At 39.9% G+C, this 16,999-nt stretch overlaps 1 protein-coding gene across 4 annotated transcripts; it reads left to right on the forward strand.

Annotated features, from left to right (window-relative positions):
* Positions 1 to 1,271: 1,271 nt before the first annotated feature.
* cbx5 (chromobox homolog 5 (HP1 alpha homolog, Drosophila)) lies at positions 1,272 to 13,004 on the forward strand. 4 transcript variants are annotated; one of them, XM_017707936.2, is made up of 6 exons: positions 1,272 to 1,440; positions 3,076 to 3,148; positions 3,898 to 4,129; positions 6,066 to 6,291; positions 6,631 to 6,731; positions 10,244 to 13,004. In XM_017707936.2, exons 3-6 carry the CDS (start codon positions 3,990 to 3,992, stop codon positions 10,383 to 10,385), a joined length of 609 nt encoding a protein of 202 aa, XP_017563425.1. In that variant the 5' UTR covers positions 1,272 to 1,440; positions 3,076 to 3,148; positions 3,898 to 3,989; the 3' UTR covers positions 10,386 to 13,004. The 4 variants fall into 4 exon arrangements, with proteins under 4 accessions (XP_017563425.1, XP_017563429.1, XP_037396882.1 ...); XM_017707940.2 differs by having other exon boundaries at positions 3,076 to 3,144; XM_037540985.1 differs by lacking the exon at positions 1,272 to 1,440 and adding an exon at positions 2,023 to 2,512 and having other exon boundaries at positions 3,076 to 3,144.
* The last annotated feature ends 3,995 nt before the right edge of the window (positions 13,005 to 16,999 follow it).

The following is a 16,999-nucleotide window of genomic DNA, read 5'->3' on the forward strand; positions in this document are numbered from 1 at the left end:
GGGCCTGTTGCAATTTTTCCCTGAATTGCCTGCAACCATCCTCCTCCTTCAGCTTCCACCATCTAATCTTTGGTTCTGTCTTCACTCTCTTCCTCTTCTTTGTTTCTAATCTCATTCTACAGGCAACCACCCTATGTTGCCTTGCTACACTTTCCCCTGGCACCACTTTACAATCTCCAATCTCCTTTAGGTGGCATCTCCTGCTAAGGATATAATCCACCTGTGTGCACCTCCCTCCACTCTTGTAGGTCACCCTGTGTTCTTCCCTCTTCTGAAAATACGTGTTCTCCACAGCCATTTCCATTCTCTTTGCAAAATCTACAACCATCTGACCATCCGCATTTCTGTCTTTCACACCATACATACCCAGCACCTCTTCATCCCCTCTGTTCCCTTCACCAACATATCCATTGAAGTCTGCACCAATCACTAATCTCTCCTCTCTAGGGAGAGCATCTACCACTTCATCCATCTTACTCCAAAATTCCTCTTTCTCCTCTAACTGACAACCAACCTGTGGTGCATATGAACTGACCACATTCAAAATCACACCATCAACCTCCAACTTCAGGCTCATGATCCTGTCTCACACTCTCTTTACATCCAGAACACTTTTCACAAGCTGTTCCTTTAGGATTATCCCTACTCCATTTCTCTTCCTCTCTACACCATGATAGAACAGTTTGAACGCACCTCCAATGTTCCTGGCCTTGCTTCCTTTCCATCTGGTCTCCTGGACACACTGAATATCTACCTTCCTTCTCTCCATCATGTCTTCAAGCTCTCTGCCTTTACCAATCATTGTCCCTATGTTCAGTGTCCCTACTCTAACCTCCACACTCCTGCCTTTCCTTCTCTCTCACTGCCTCTAACCCGCCTTCCTCCTCTCCTCTTTGATGGTCTTCGTCCTACAGTAGTCCAGTTTCCACCGGCACCCAGCTGGTCAACAGCACCGGAGGCGGTCGTTGTTTAGCCTCGACCGATCCGGTATGGCAATCATATTTGTGATCCGCATGATAGTTTTGGTACAAGTTTTACGCCGGATGCACCTTCCTGACGCAACCGTCACCACCCTCACGCACCAGAAGTACACAAAGTACACCCCTAATGGCTGGTTTATGTTGCCACAATAGACGATCGTGGTAATCTGAGTGTGACTAGACGCGCCCTGCTCAAAAACAACTGACTAAGGGAATAAATGCTCATAGATGAACGGATAAGGGCATAATCTAGCAAACATCGGTATTTGGTTTGCAGGTGAAAATGCAGAGCAGGCATCGTCTGGTGTGTGCATGCGATGTGTGTGTTAGCGTGTGTGTGTGTGCGCCATTGTGTGTTTTTGGCGCGCTGCAGCTCACACTCGCACTCAGACTCACTTGAATCGCTCAAATCTGCGAAGAGGTTCGCTACCCTAAACAGCAGGCATCGACGAAGACCTCTGTGAGTTTAAATGCTTTAGTTTTAAACCACTAGCCTGTGTATGGTTGGTTTTGCTGGGCGTGTGTCGTGCTGGGTTTAGTAGGCTGGATGTTAGATCATCAAACAGGATCATTAATTTCTCAAAGTCTATAAATGCAGCCGACTGAGCGGTTAGCTAGGCTGGTAGCCATGGCCAGAGTCAGGAATGCGAGTGGGTCTGCGTTTCTGTGTAGCTAACAACACACATCCTCGTTAGTGATTTACACTTCGCCCGATTTCTCGCACCTGCTTCCTCGCCTGAGATCTGAAATTACAGTTAATGTGTTTTATAACGTAGTTAGCTAGAGGCTTGCTAGCCAAACCTAGCCAGCTAGATCGCCATGTCTCCTCTCGGTAAACGAGGCTGAAGTTGGCTTCCTATTCGCCTGCTTTCTTTTTCCAATTTTCTCGTTCCACCTTAAACGGTAACGCGTAACTGCTGCACTATTTAAGGTGGAACGGGAAAATTCGAGTAAGAAGCTGATTTCAGCTTCGTTCACGTTAAGCTAACTTACCGGGCCAAGCTTGCCGCGATGCTACAGTCTCGCGATGGTTAACCTCGCAGTTACCGGAGTTGTCCGGTTGCTCACCTCAAAAATTGTGTTGCATCGTTAGTTTCGGCCAAAACCAGTGTTTCTCACGTTTAGACTAATGATGCTGTCCATGTTTTTTTTTTTGGTGCGGAAGTTAGCTTAGCTAACATATTTAGCCATGTCGTGCAGAACTAACGTTAGCTAACGCTACATAGGTTAGCTTACTAAGCCGAAGTGTGGTTTTCTCAAAAATAATTCTCATTGTGTACATTGTGGTAGTCGTGCAAGCAGTCTTACCCATGCCGTTTGAATAACCACTATTACATTAGCTATGGCTTTCTCACGTTTCTAGGTGTTAATTATGCTAGCTAACCGCTAGCTAAGTTAGCTAACAATGCATCAGGAATGTGAGCCCAGGTATCGCCAACGTTACACGAGCTTAACCTACCAGGTCTGCGCTTTACCCAGTCCTGCTATACGTGTTCTAGTATGTGTTTACACGTGTCTTCTGTGCTAAACAGGTGCGTTTCCAGTGGTTTTAATCTCAGCGTTTTGGCTGATTGTAGCCGCCGACAGTGAGCAGTAAAAGCCAGCGTCCGTGATGCTATGCTAGCCAGTTGGTTAACGCTAGCTCCTTGTTGCAGACTTTGGTTTTGGAAAGAAGTCGTAGTTCTACTGTACACTGCGTGTTTTATAGCTGTTACCAGGCTATTATTTGCGTGTATTTGTACTGTGACTCATATAGCCTTGAATCGCGGTTTTGTTGCTATGTTTAAAGCGAACAAACGACGTCAGCTCTCCTAACGTTGCTTTTACTCTATTAACGCTAAATAAGGGCTCTGTATCTAAGTAAACTTCAAGGTTACACATAATTGAGTGAATTCTAGCTTTTTGTGGGCAATGTATGTTTTTTCCCCCCTGTCACAACCTGCTTGGCTTGCAAGGGGCTCGCACGCATATTTCTGAAATATTAATTTTGTCTACATTTCTAAGAGTGGATTTAGTGTTAAGACTGCAGTCAAGTATATGCAGGGTATTTGTGCTTTTACTCAATTCGCTTTCTCTGTTGCCTTTTTATTTTCAGGGGGAGGCAGTCTGCCTGCCTTGGACTTAAACATCTGTAGCTACTTGAGCGTGGTCTGCGTTCCCTAACGTAGGTAAGCATTAGAAGTAGGTGGGCATATGACAAAAAAAAAAGCTTCATAACAACTATGGTCATAATGCAAACAAAGTTTCCAGATATTCTCTATTGACTGAGTGGGGTTAACATCATTATCTTGTTAGGAGGAAGTGATATGGAGAAAAGAATACAGCTGGAATAGATTAGGTTTCCTTGTCGGAATATTTAAGATTTTCTAAATCATAGTGGCAGTTAACATAGTGGTGTCAGTCGTTGTGTGGATGCTGATGGCACGTTTACAAAATTAAATGCTGTTAAGAGTAAGGTCTGGGTCTTATTCATAAAGCTTCTCAGTAATCCAGGATCTCCTGTTAGTGAGGTCATTATAAATAAGAGAGGAATCTGGTCCTAGATCTGCACCCCTGTTCTGGGAAGTTTGATGAATATTGCAAATGGACCCATATCTGTTAAACTTCTCAGAAGAAGATGGTTGATCAGGGTCCACCTTACCATCTTTTAAGTAACCGTAAATATGGGCCCTGGCCCTGAAATTTACATCAGATAAAAAATAAAAGTATAGTGTACAATCTAATGCCAAGAATCATTATAGTTTGTGTTGTGTAGATATTCAGGAATTCCTGTCAATGTCTTATTTCATTTGGTACAAAACGCTAATCATGTCGACGGGCATGTGCATAAGTGCTTGCCATTTCTTTGCTTGTTTACAGGCGCTTGGACAAGACAGCTTTTAATAATGATCTTTGTCTTTCATGTCTTTCCCTGTAGAGGGAGAATTTTTCCCTCATTTAGCCAGAGAGAATCCCTCTCTTACTAGTGGGTGGGAAAAAAAAAAAAAAAAAAAAAAGTTCCCAGGAGCCATGGGAAAGAAGAACCAGAACCGTGAAGAGGAGGAGTCTGCGTCCTCGGACGAAGAGGAATACGTGGTAGAGAAAGTCTTGGATAGGAGGGTTGTGAAAGGCCGTGTGGAGTATTTTCTTAAGTGGAAGGGTTTTACAGAGTAAGTTGTCGGAGGTGCTTTGTTTTTGTTCCAAGTTGATTTAATTATTAATGTGCTATTTATACCTCCTATATGTGAGCGAGCACCTTTTTAACAGTAGACACGATGAGAGCCCGCTCTTTTTCACACATACTCCCTCTGCATTGCCTGAGTAATGCGAAGCTTCCCGCTTTTCATTTCACTGCTCATGTTAAGAGGTTAGATTGTTCACTGAGGCACTGCATCCCAGAAGCAGCGCAGAAGTGGTGTGGCATTTAGAAAATAGACCCATTAAGACCTTTTTTTGTTTCTGCATGCAGCACACACTATGCATCAAAATGCAGTGAAACTAGCACTGAACATCTGTGAACGTGAAATAAAAAAACTTTTGCATACACATTTTGTGGTAGGTCTACAAGCTTGAAATGAAATCACAAGTCAGAAAACTGCAAAGGCTGACCAGAATATTGTGCTCTTTAATTGAATTATATCTTCAAAAACTGGTTTGACTGTTCATCCACTTGGAAAAAGGATGTCTGCAGAACTTGTGTGCTCCATGGCTCTGCAGCGCTGTTTGGTGTAGCAGCCGTCATGCTCTCGCATTGCTCACAGAGGTAGAATGTGTGATACAGATCTAAGTTATAAAGCTTTTCCACTGGGCAGTGCAGTATGACTATACGTTCATAATCACACATTTTCTCATCATTTCTATTGCCAAGAGAACTGTACTTAAGTACGTGCTGAGCTTAGTTACCCACCATGCCAGTATATAACGTGAACTGAAATGTGATGTATAGATTGAGTAAGAAATGGTACAGACCAGTTATTGGTCAGATGTGTTTGTTGTATGTAATTTTTTTTTTTTTTTTTTTTGTCTCCCACAACTTGTTGAAAAGAATTTAAAAAATTAGCTAGATAGAATGGCTGTCTGTCAGCCAAATGCAGAGTAAGGGATAAATTAGTGCTTGTAGCTCCTACATTGTTGCTGCTGTTTATGTTTACTGTTGACTGTTCACATTCGCCTTTTAGTTGTGTGATGGGAAGGGTTGGAAATGTTCTGGACTTGAATGAACACCTATACCATTCTGTACTGTACTCTCAGGTGGACAACCGCCTTTTGTGACACTTTAGTCTTGCATTTTTAGGGCTGCACAGTAATAACAAAACAGTAGGGTTGTAATTATATTGTTATTTACTGTTGTTGCAGTATGTCTTGGAGTACATTAAAACACACTGGTGAATCAATAATGTGACATGGTTATTTTGAGCATTATAATTTAGTTGTGCTTGATTGGACGAATGCTGATCCATTGCAACCCTCATCTGGAACTGTGATTTGTCAAGATGATCAGTGCCAAAATGGTTCTGCCCAGAAATTTCTGTTCCTCTGTTGCTCCTAGTCTGATTTCTATGCCCTGCTTCTGACCTGCTCTGGTCTTCGTTTTCACAATATATTATAACTTAAGTGGCCAATCAATCAAGCTTAGGTTAAGAAATGTACGATTTAGATAACCATACTTTAAGAAAGTGTTTTGATCTTGGAGCATCATGAAGGCTGTAAAGCCTTTTCATCTAAAATAACTGTAACCAAGGAACATTAATTTTGTTTAGCATAGTTTGCTCCATGCAGAGTGACTGAAATTCAACCTAAGTAAAGGGTTTATTAACAAACCAAAAATGTTATTTCAGTTGTTGTTAATTCTATGAATACAAATAAAGTGCGTGGGCTTTTAGGTTGATAGGGGGTCTTCTGTAAATCTATTTAAAATGCATTTTGCAACATTGGCAGAATGTTTAGAGGCTCTTTTGCATGTTGCCTCTGCTCAGTAATTCTGTCAGTATTGGAAATGCCAACATTGGGATGAAGATTATTAAATAAAATATTGTGAAGCCCTTTTGCCTGTGTATGATGTTACATTACCAACTAATAACCATGTTTATTGATGGTTGTTTCTAGTAAACACAACACTTGGGAGCCAGAGAAGAACCTGGACTGCCCGGATCTCATCGCAGATTTCATGAAGACGTATAAAAAGGGCAGCAGTACTACCAGCACTCCCAGTAGTGGGGCTAAATCGTCCACCACAGGCCCATCTGGGGCCCGCTCAAAAGACAGCAGCAGCAAGAGGAGAAACTCGGACGAAGAGGAGGAGGGCGGCAGCAAGCCAAAACGGAAAAAAGAGGTGAGGATGTTTCTAGTTTTGCCCAGTTTCCCTTAAAAAAAAAGAAAAAAAACAGCTCAGAGGTCACAGTAAGGTGGCAGAGTGAGTATCCATATTAGTTCTATTGATTTAAATGGAGGTCAGTGTTAACTCAAACATTTTGGGCTAATTTGAGTAGAGGAATTATATATATTGGTTCTGTGGCGTCATCGTCTAATTTGTTCAAAGTGTAACTAGAAAAATAAACAACCTTCACAGGACATGTGTGGTGCAATGCAACATTTAGACCAATTTCTCAAAATGCATCAATAAGTTATTATTATTGTTATTGACATGTTTTTACCTTATTGATTTGTTCAGGAAGAGATCCTTGTTGCAAGAGGCTTTGAAAGAGGCCTGGAGCCAGAGAAGATCATTGGTGCGACAGACTCTTGTGGAGACCTCATGTTTTTAATGAAGTGGTAAGTGCTAGAGGTGGCGGTTTCTTGAAAAGTCCACTTTACACCTTCAGAACCATTACACCACAATAGAGTTGGTCAGATCATTGTCAGCTTTTGCTGAGATCATTTGATTGCCAATGGACTTTCGATTGTGGTGCATTTAGTGTAGGTTTCATTCCAATTCTGGTTGTTTTTAAACACTTTAAGAGAAGCTTTTGCTGTTTAGTCTTTTCACGTTTCACAAGAGTAATCTGTGGGTGAGCATTACTCCTTAATGGAAGTGTGGAGGACACATTGTTACTGCAATGTAGTGTATTTATAAAATGAAGTAGGCAGTCCTGCCTGTTATTTCCATTGGTCTGCTTACTTTGTAAAAAACGAGTTTCTATACACCCCTAAACAATGCATTTATTTCTCTTTGACTGATGGTAGCCTAGTTATCATGTATAAATCATAGATGTATTTCTTTAGCAGAAGGATTGGAAAGATTATCATTTTAATCTAGTTGAACAGTTTGCTTGTGTTTATGATTGAATTCAATTTTTAATTGCATTTAAACTGTAGCCTACAGTGTCAGAAGAGGCTACTGTCTGAGTAAATTTTAGTCCCCAATGGTACTAACAATGTAAATGAATCCTGAGAAGTACAACATGATCCTTAAAGGGGAATTCCAGCAATTTTTCAAATATTTTGCATAATTTGGTCGTTGTAATGTAAACAAAGTCATTCAGAGTGATTTGATGTGAAACGGTTCATTGTAGTGAAACTTACAGATTCAGATTTCTTAAGTGATGCTGAAACCAGGTGTCACAATGTCTACAACACTAGCCATTTCATTTACTATTCATAACCATCAGTAAACCTACATGTGTCTTCTGTGGTTTTGTATGTATTATTGATAATGATAAAATAGCGGGAAAATCTGAAGGTATCCATTTTCCTTTGGGACTGTTTTGCCTTACAACACTCTGTATGTGCTCCTCTCCCGTGAAAGGAATAAAGTAAATAGAGTAACATGACATTTTAGGCTAAGACTTTATGACAAGACTATAATACAACAAGCAGACATCACATTCATAACTATTTTGTGTAATAACTTTCTGAAAGGGTGCTTGCATGTACCTCTTGAGACATGTAGTTCCAATCACCTCCACTGTGAACAAATTTGACTGCATGTTTCTACAGAACAGAGCATTTCACACCAAACCACTCTGAATGACTTTGCTTACATCATAGCCTTTTAATTACATGGACATTTTGAAAAGTCAGTGGCGTTGCCCTTTAAGGTCCAATTGTATACTGTAAGTGAGGTTTATTTGAATACTGCATTCATTTTTCCACAGGTAATGTGCATGTTTCTGTTCATAGTGTGCATAAATGAGTAAAAAAAATCAAAAGCCTGAATATGAAAATATAAATGAACAAATAAATATGAATAGCTAAATGTACAGAAAACATAATGCAGAATAGAGCTCTAATCATGCCTAAGATTTTGGTCCAAACCTGATTAAAGCCCAGTTTTTCCGAGCCTGATCCAACATTGTGGTTTGAGCCTCAACCCAACAAAACTCTTTCTGAACCCCAGACCCAACTTGAACCACACAGAGTCTGGAGTCAAAAATTAAATTGTAGAATTAAAACTGACAGGATAGCACTGGTTACTGTGTAGTAACACTCATAGATTCATTTGATCTCAGATACTTGTCAGGTAATGCTTTTGAACAACATCTCAAACGTTCCATACTGTGCTGTTCTGATACTGTGCAGTCCTGATGTATAAAGATGTTGGCCTTATTTAATCCTAAAACTTTATATTTGGAAGACATTAGAACTGCATTGATTTTGAAGTGTTTGATTATGATGGTATTCAATGAAGTATGTACTTGTCAGTTGGCCTAAATAAAAGTCTTGGGGCATTTTCAAGTATTAAAACTTAAATGAAAACTCAGTTTTTAATGTCTGGGTTCTACACCTGAGAAACTCTTTACACCAGTCATTTTTTAATGTTATAAGAAGTTTTAGCAAAATATTCAAGTGAAATCAATTCATGGTGAAATGTCTGATACAATATATTGAATCGTTTTATAATTAACTGAAGTTTGATGTGCTGTCAGAGACTTTTACCCTGAATATGAAATTCCTTTGCGTGGCATTCACATGTAGCTCTATTTTAGAAGTCATTAATAGGAGGACTGTAGTCCGAGTCCGGACCCAGACGCTGTCCTATGCGGACCTGGGTCTATGACCGATAAACTAAGGATAATTATTTAATTTTGACGGGGTGGTCCTATTTTATTCGGTGTAACTTTTCAAGCCTTTACATTTCAGCTTTAGCGGCCCAGAAAACTCGCAGACCAATTGCATGCATTATAAAAAATCACGTGACGCTGCTCAGCCAATCAGGTCTGTGCATTGCGACACAAGTGAGTTGGAGGAGAAAGTGAGCCAGACTATTTTTCATGGTGTGCTCTAAAAAGAGAAAACTTACAGATATTGTTGAAATATTACTGATTTGTACTTTATTTGATTTGACATTCAGTTGTTGACTACATAAGATTTTGATATAACTACTACCTCAGTGTACAGTAAATGGCACTGAGTCATAATGCAAGTTAGACATTGAGGTTCTGTACCTTTGCTTGAGAAAATTTTCTTTGGACACATCACTTATTTGGTCCTTATCTGTTAGTGTCACTTCCCTTACGGCAGCATTGCACATTCTCTGGTGTACTGTTGAATAACTTACCACAGCATAAGTGAGACTATAATATATGAAAACATTCATTCTTAACTCCAGTGATGCCGTACATCCCAAAAAACTGACATTGAATTTCAAGTTATATAGATGCAAAAGTCAATAAACAAAAATACTCGATTATAGGGACACAAAAAAGGAAACCTAATTAAAAGAATGGATAAAAATCAAGAAAAATAATCTTAACAGTTTGTCACATTCACACAAACACTCATAACCTGACATGAAAAGGCTTTTAAAAAAAAAAAAACCCGGAATGCTAAAACTGAAAGTGGTGGGGAATGAGAGCACCCGCCGATGTATTCCCCCTCTAACACAGAGTTGGTCAAAGCAATTATAGCTTTACGTTAATTACATGTAAATTAGACACTCCATGTTCATTATTCCAAATCAGAACTATTTTAATGCATGCTTGAATTGGTTCAGAGATCAAATTGAACAGTATTATTGACAAAGATAGTGTCCCTCTCAATAACGTCAGCAAGAGTCGCTCTCAGTCAGGCTCAAGGTCTTGGAGGTTCCCTAATGGTTGCCTTTCACCCACTTACACAATGACGAACAGTTCAAACTCCTGTACCACAGGCCGCTGCCTTGTCTGGTAGGACTGATAGGAGATGGGCATAAATAAGTCTTTGTTCCTTATGTTTCTCAAGGAACACAAAAGGCCTGACAGATACACAAGAACTATTATTCCTCAGTGTAAGAAATACATTCTTAAGCAAAATATTCTGTACTAAAAAGACTCAAATTTGTTTTGGAAACTTTTCCGTCTCCTCAGGAAGGACTCAGACGAGGCGGATCTTGTGCTAGCGAAGGAGGCCAATCATAAGTGCCCACAGATTGTCATTGCCTTCTACGAGGAGCGTCTCACTTGGCACGAAGATGGAGAGAAGAAGGAGAAGGGTGCTGCAGCGGTGTAAGAGGGCCAGAGGGGGGTGTGAGGATATCCCACCCAGACTTCCTCCCAACACCCCCTCTCCCGCCCCCACGCCGCCGCCCCCCCCACCCCGGAGACAGACACGAGTGCACTCACAGTCCGCCCTTTGTTATGGACCATTTTAAAAACACCACCAGCCTCCTAGCAATGGGAGGTTGCTACCCACTTTATTACGGTCTCCTTTCATCCCTCATGTAAAAAAGCAACTCTTACCAACTCTCACCATCAAGAATTGAGGGACTATCAAGTGATTGAGGACTGTGGCAAGAGCTTTTTGGGGACTGGATATGTTAGACTGGTGGAATCATGTGTTTCTCTCTTAATTCTTGCAGAGCTTCACCCTGTTTTTCATGTTTTAAGTATTTGTGCCCCCCCCAACCCCATGGTTATGTTCTTATGATGTGTGACAGTGTGATAGAGTAGATGTTGAATACAGCAAATGGCAACATTTCTACACAGATGCCATTTTTGTTGTCCTTATCAATACAGCAAGTTTTTGGGTTGAGATGGTCATTCTCCATCTGCAGTGCTGGATTAGTTAGAGGACCGGTTTTCTTCCTTTTTTTTATTTTGGTGAGCATGCCAAATGACGGTTGCCCTTTGTATGCATTCCTCTTACAGAATCGCTCTCCATCTTGAGGAATGTTTGGAATATGTAGGACCCTGAGGAAGCTTTTTAAACTTCAAAATTGTCCTTAAGGCCCTTTACACATGTCGTATTTTAGCCATATCTGTATTTTTTGGGGCTTTTTAAAACATGAATGTCAATTCTCTCCAACCTCTTGGCGTTTAAAAATGTCAGCTTTTATTTAATTTCATAAGCATTTCAACATGTTTGGCTTGCGAAATCTGATCATCTTTGACCTTCACATGTCTGATTGCCTGTCTTCATAGTTATTAATGGGCATGCTTGTGTCTAGACCAACTTAGGAGATCAGACGAGTATAATTTTGTGTTTATGCAGGGACGTTCCTTTTGTGATTCAGAAGTTGGTGTCCATCATGGTCAGACCCAGAGGCTCCACCTTGTGGTCAACTTGCTGATAATGTCAAGCATCGAACTTCATGATGATGTAGAGTAGACTGTGACCATATCACTGTTTACCCTTTCTCTGGCCATTTTTAAAAGGGTTTAGCAGATTTGTCAGATTCTCATTTTAGTTCTGTTAAATAGTTAAGTAAACTTTACTTAAATTGTCCAATTAAATGGTCTTTTAACGGGGTTATGATCTCAGGTGTGCAATTCTGTGTTTGTAGAGCCACTGGACAAATGATGCCCCATTTAAAAAAAAAAAAAAAGATAAAAAAAAGAAGAAAAAGAAAAGAAAAGGAAAAAAACCCTGATCTTCGTTGACCCGACAGAGCTACTCCTTCTGATTCAAGTAAAATGTAGTCAGATGATGTTTGTATTAGATTAATTGCCACCCACTCTGTACTAGCTTCTTGGAACATTTTCTTAGCTGTTCTTGTGTTCTCTGTCTCCACCTTGGCGGCACCTTTTTAAAAAGGGGGTCTGCCCTTTTAAACTTGCTAAAAGGCTACTTTTAGACAGCGTATTGAAACAGACTCGCGCGATTTTGTGACGATTTTTACGCACCACTGATTGTAATGACTGAGTCTGTGTATGCATAGTTAAAATCAGAAAGAGAGAAGAATTTCAAGGCAAAGATCAGATGTTCTTCGGCTTTCTGTCTAAACGACACTGTAACAGGGTTGTGCATATATCTCTTGCAACTGTATTGCTCCACTCTTCGTTTTGTCCTTTTGTTTTATATGTCTTCGTGTTCTGTTACTTTCATGTTACGAAAGTACCCGTCCCATGGCCGATCATTTTATAAAAAGATGTCCATTCAATCAAGTGTTTTCAAAACATGCTTTTGATGTCTTTTACCAGTTGATCCATTTTTTAAAAAAATGTCTTGTATCAAATTGTAGTAAACCTAGTTTTCAACACATTTGATTGCTTTTTTTTTTTTTTTTTTTTTTTTTTAGTATCATTCAAACAGGCTGACATAGTGATTGGACTGTTCTTAAGGATAGACATCTTAAGTCTAAGTGGGTGAATTTTGGGTCATTGTGCATTTTTCTTTTCCCAGATACGCAAAGGCAGTGCTTCACTTTTCCAGCAGATGGTGCTATTCCACTATGCTCTATCATTTATAGACGTGACATCTTAGCAAAGCCCACAATATCACAAAGGATAGTCCTGTTTTTGATGGGATTTGTTGCATTGATTCTTTGTGTTGGTGTAAACTGTACATTTTAATCTCGAGCAGTAAGTGAAACAAAATGCCTCTGGATTATGTACATATACGGACCAAAAAGACTACAGTTCACTGGCTTTGTTTTTTTTTCTTGTATCAGTAATACCATGAATGCTGTTTATCTTTGATTTTGACTAGTTCTGCGCTGCCTACTAGTAGTAAAGGAAAAAAAAACCCGTTTCTATTGATCTTCACGTAAGAACGTTTCAACCCACGTCCTGCTCATCTGTGAAATATCATCTGTGAACTATCTTTGTTCTCTTGGTTTGTACATGCAGACATGTAGTCAAAAATGTCAAGTCACCAAAATAAATCAATAAATAAAACGTATGATTCTCATGGCGGCGGATTTGAGCCTCACAAAGACCGAATAGTGCTGTAGAGAAGAACGGTAGGTGACTGAGTGAACTGCTACATGCCAAGCTATTGCTGCTTTTATCCCTGATATCAGAGATGGAGAAAGAAGAAAAAACGGCTTTTCATTTCCATTTTTAGCACTTATGACTGATTGAAGCCCAATGAGAGTCTAATTTTAGAGCATTTAATAAAAAAGCTAGACTTACTTTAAAAGGCCTTTCAACCTCTTTGTTTAGCTGTGATAAAACAACTATTTTTTTGGGGTCTCTTCACATTATTTTATTTAGAGCCCCTGTTCAATGTGCACCATCGTTACTTGTTACGGGTGGGTGGGTGTATGTATGTATGTATGTGTATATGTATGTGTCTGTGTATGCCCCCGCGACCCTGAGGGACACATACACCCATAAAACATGTATATCAATGAGTTAGCTTAACCATTTCCAAAACTGCTTGAGGAAGCCCTGTTTTACGGTGACCATCCAATGATGGATATGAACAAATCCATACAATGACTGTCGTTTACTGAGAAGTGAGGAACCAAACCTGTGTTCTTCTATCAGTAATCTTCTAAACGTATGTTAATAACTACTAAAAACACTTTTCACTTGGTTTGAATTTATTCTAAATCTATGTAGTGATTCTAGCGGGGAAAAAAAAAGCTGAGATTTTACGTTTTTAAACGACAGTGACTGCCTAAGACTTATGCACAGTATCTTGCAGCAGAGTCGTGCTGCAGAGTAAGTCTATGAGGTGAATTGTGGCGGTGGAGTCCTAAAGCTTTAGCCCTGTTGCTCCTCAGCAGCCTCTCACCTCTGTGGAGCTCAGCATTAAAAACAGAAGCAATCTTTCACCCCCACCTCCATCTCTTACTCATACATGGCTGCTTTCCTGACTACCTCAGTGGCAGTGGAATTTTCCAAAGTGAAGGGGGAGGAGAGAGAGAGCGAGAGAGAGAGAAGCTGCAAGCTCCAAATGGAATGCAAAGGTCACCAGTAAATTTGCAGCCGTGGGGAGCAGAGGGAGTGCGAGGTGGTGTGCTTTATGGAGCGCTGGGCCTCTATCGGCCTCACTGCCATCTCCACCTGGAGGAGAAAAGCTCAGCTTGAAGGCCGGATCTGCAGAAATACAAAGAGAAAGAGAGAATACCAATTAAGGGTTAGAAAAAATAAACTCCACCCCACACTCAACGAGAGAAAAAACATTCTGCAGGCCCCTCAGTGGAATTGAAATAGACTCAATTTAAACTGGTATAATAAAATATTTCCCTCATAACTCTGTTAGCACATGAACTAGATAACACTGCTGACTCTTTGTGTGTGAAATGTGACTCTGTGTTAAGCTGCTAGCGAGCAATGAGGGGCGAAAGGGGAGTGGTGAGAACTCCCTTCAGTGAAAAAAGTCACATCTTTCTACAAAGATGACTCTGCCAAATAAAACAGAAGGACCAATTGCAGCTTTCTTTATATCAAAACATCATATACATCTGCTGGGGGTGATTCTAGACCCTATTTAGAGGACTACAGTCCCCTTGTTTGTCATCTCAGATCCATTTTTCTGCAGTAAACAACCAGCATACTATCCTATGAGCTCTCACCTCATTCTGTGATTTCAGGGTTTTGAACTGTTTTTAGGATTTTTCAGTTGTTTTGTATTTTTCTGTTGAATTAGGGAAGGTAGTAATGGAGATTGGTAAGAGGTTTTGTTTGTTATTTTGGTGTTAGCCAAGTAAAACACCATCTTATGAGCAATGGCATGAAGCTTTCCATACCCCACTAAATCTGAATGACTGGCAAAGTGTAGCAGTGATACCATTTTGGAGATACTTCTTTGGGCAGAGACAATATGCAAAAATCCTGATCACATAAACAAATCACTGCATTAAGGACAAGAATTTCATGTAGGTATTTATCAATTAGCTTGTGGCTAACTACCCAGCCTTTTCAATGAGCCGGCTGCCTTTTAGGGTGGGTTGACACGTTTAAGTGACAAGCAGGTAAACACAAGACAGCAGTTTTAGAGAATATGAAACACAGATGAAAAATAAAGAAGCAGAAACTGACACAGGATAATAAACAGAAAACGGCTCTCAGACTCGAAGCACGATCAGAGCCACGGCACTCTACTCACTCTGATTTTACTGAAAGACATTAAACCAAGAACAAAACCACAGACATCGATGTTAGATGACATGTTGCTTGAAATTTGCAGCTGGACAACAGACTCTCAAGCATTACTATGTTAATTAACCCTTAATGGCCTTGAAATTCAGTGAAAATTTATTTGCCACATAATTGTTTTTAGAAAGAGGATTGTACCGAAGGGTAAATTCCTAGTATAGGAACAGTTGTAATAAAACCCAGTTCGTTTTTGCTTTTGTAACGCATACATTTCCATCTCACAAACGTATTCCATCAACATTATTGAAGAAAAAAAGGCAAAGTAACACCAACAAGATAAAAGGTTATTAAAAATGTTACAAAAAAAAACACTTTAAAGACCATGAACAGCGTTGTTTGGCCATTCCAAGGCAAAAAGTTTAGGCATCTCTGCTTTGTAGGGACCCCGCATTGGTAGGAAACCAAGGAACTCTGACAGAGGATACATATATCTCCGTTAGAAAGAATGAAGGGAATGAATAAACTGTCGTTTTAGCTTTTTAAAGCATTTTGTGTATTACTGAAATTCTAGTTTGGATTAGGTGCATGTTAGACATAACAATATTTAACTCAGGAGTTGGGAGCTCTGGATTCCTGCACAGACTGGTGCTCAAACAAGCTTGATTTAATTTATCAGTTAGCTACCAGGTTTAAAAGGCGTTTTAGAGTAGACCAATCGAAAACCTAGTGGTTAGTGGTGTGATGATACACATATTTTCAGATTCAATACAATATTCAATCCTGACGTCAAGATTTGATTTTTTTAAGCAGTTAGCTAGCATGCTAGCAATATGTTCTTGCATGCTGTCAGCATATATGGAAAATGTTGATGCTTGTGTGCTTTTTTAATGTTGACAAATGCAGTTGTTTTAAATACCACAATGGCGTCCTCACACAAGATTTAGACTGCTTATCTTTAAATTCACTGAAAAGACATTCTTCACCCTGTCTCTGCCTCAACAACCACAGGCTCCTCCAAGCAGCAGGCTGAAAATCTAAGACTATAAAAAGATTTCAAAGCACTTTCAGCTCACAATTTTCACCGTCCAAAAAATCATTAAGAATGGCAGTTAAGGGGAACTGTAGAATTTGGTCTGCAAGACAAAAAAAAAGACCTGTGCTGACCTGAAAAGACAAAGCAAAACCCCCATATGACAGCTCTGCAGGAAGATTTAGCCCAGTGTTTCTCAGTCCTGGTCCTGGAGGCCCACTGCCATTAACTTTTTATTGTTTTCCCTGCTTGCTACAAACTTGATCCAACTAATTAGCCCATTAGCAGCCCATTAATAAGTTAAAGTGGCAGGGAAAACAAAAAAATTGCAGGGCAGTCAGCCTCTAGGACCAGGGTTGAGAAACACTTGTTTAGATGACACAGAAGTGGTGGTGCACCTTTCTACTGTGCAACATTGCTTGCACAAACATGATCTGCATGCAAGAGTCAGCAGAATGCAACCTTACCTGTGACCTCTTCACAAAAATCAACATTTGAAGTATGCAAAACACATAAGTCAGAAGAATTTGGGAAAAATTGTTGTGGACCAGTGACATAAAAGTGGAACTCTTTGGCCACAATCACAAAAGGAATGTTTGGAGAAAATAAACGAGCAGCATTTGATGAAAAGAACGCTGTGCTGACTGTTAAGCATGGGGGTGGATGTATGATAATCTGGGGTTGTGTGACAGCCAGTGGCACAGGAAACATTGTACAAATATATGGAAGAATGGATTCCACTAAATATCAGCAAATTCTGGGAGCAAATAGCAAAAATTATGGAAGTGAATAACTAGCTGAAAAGATGCTGGCTTGTATGCCAGGAC

The sequence above is a fragment of the Pygocentrus nattereri genome, chromosome 9, assembly GCF_015220715.1.
Source record: "Pygocentrus nattereri isolate fPygNat1 chromosome 9, fPygNat1.pri, whole genome shotgun sequence".
In the NCBI taxonomy this organism is placed as follows: domain Eukaryota; kingdom Metazoa; phylum Chordata; class Actinopteri; order Characiformes; family Serrasalmidae; genus Pygocentrus; species Pygocentrus nattereri.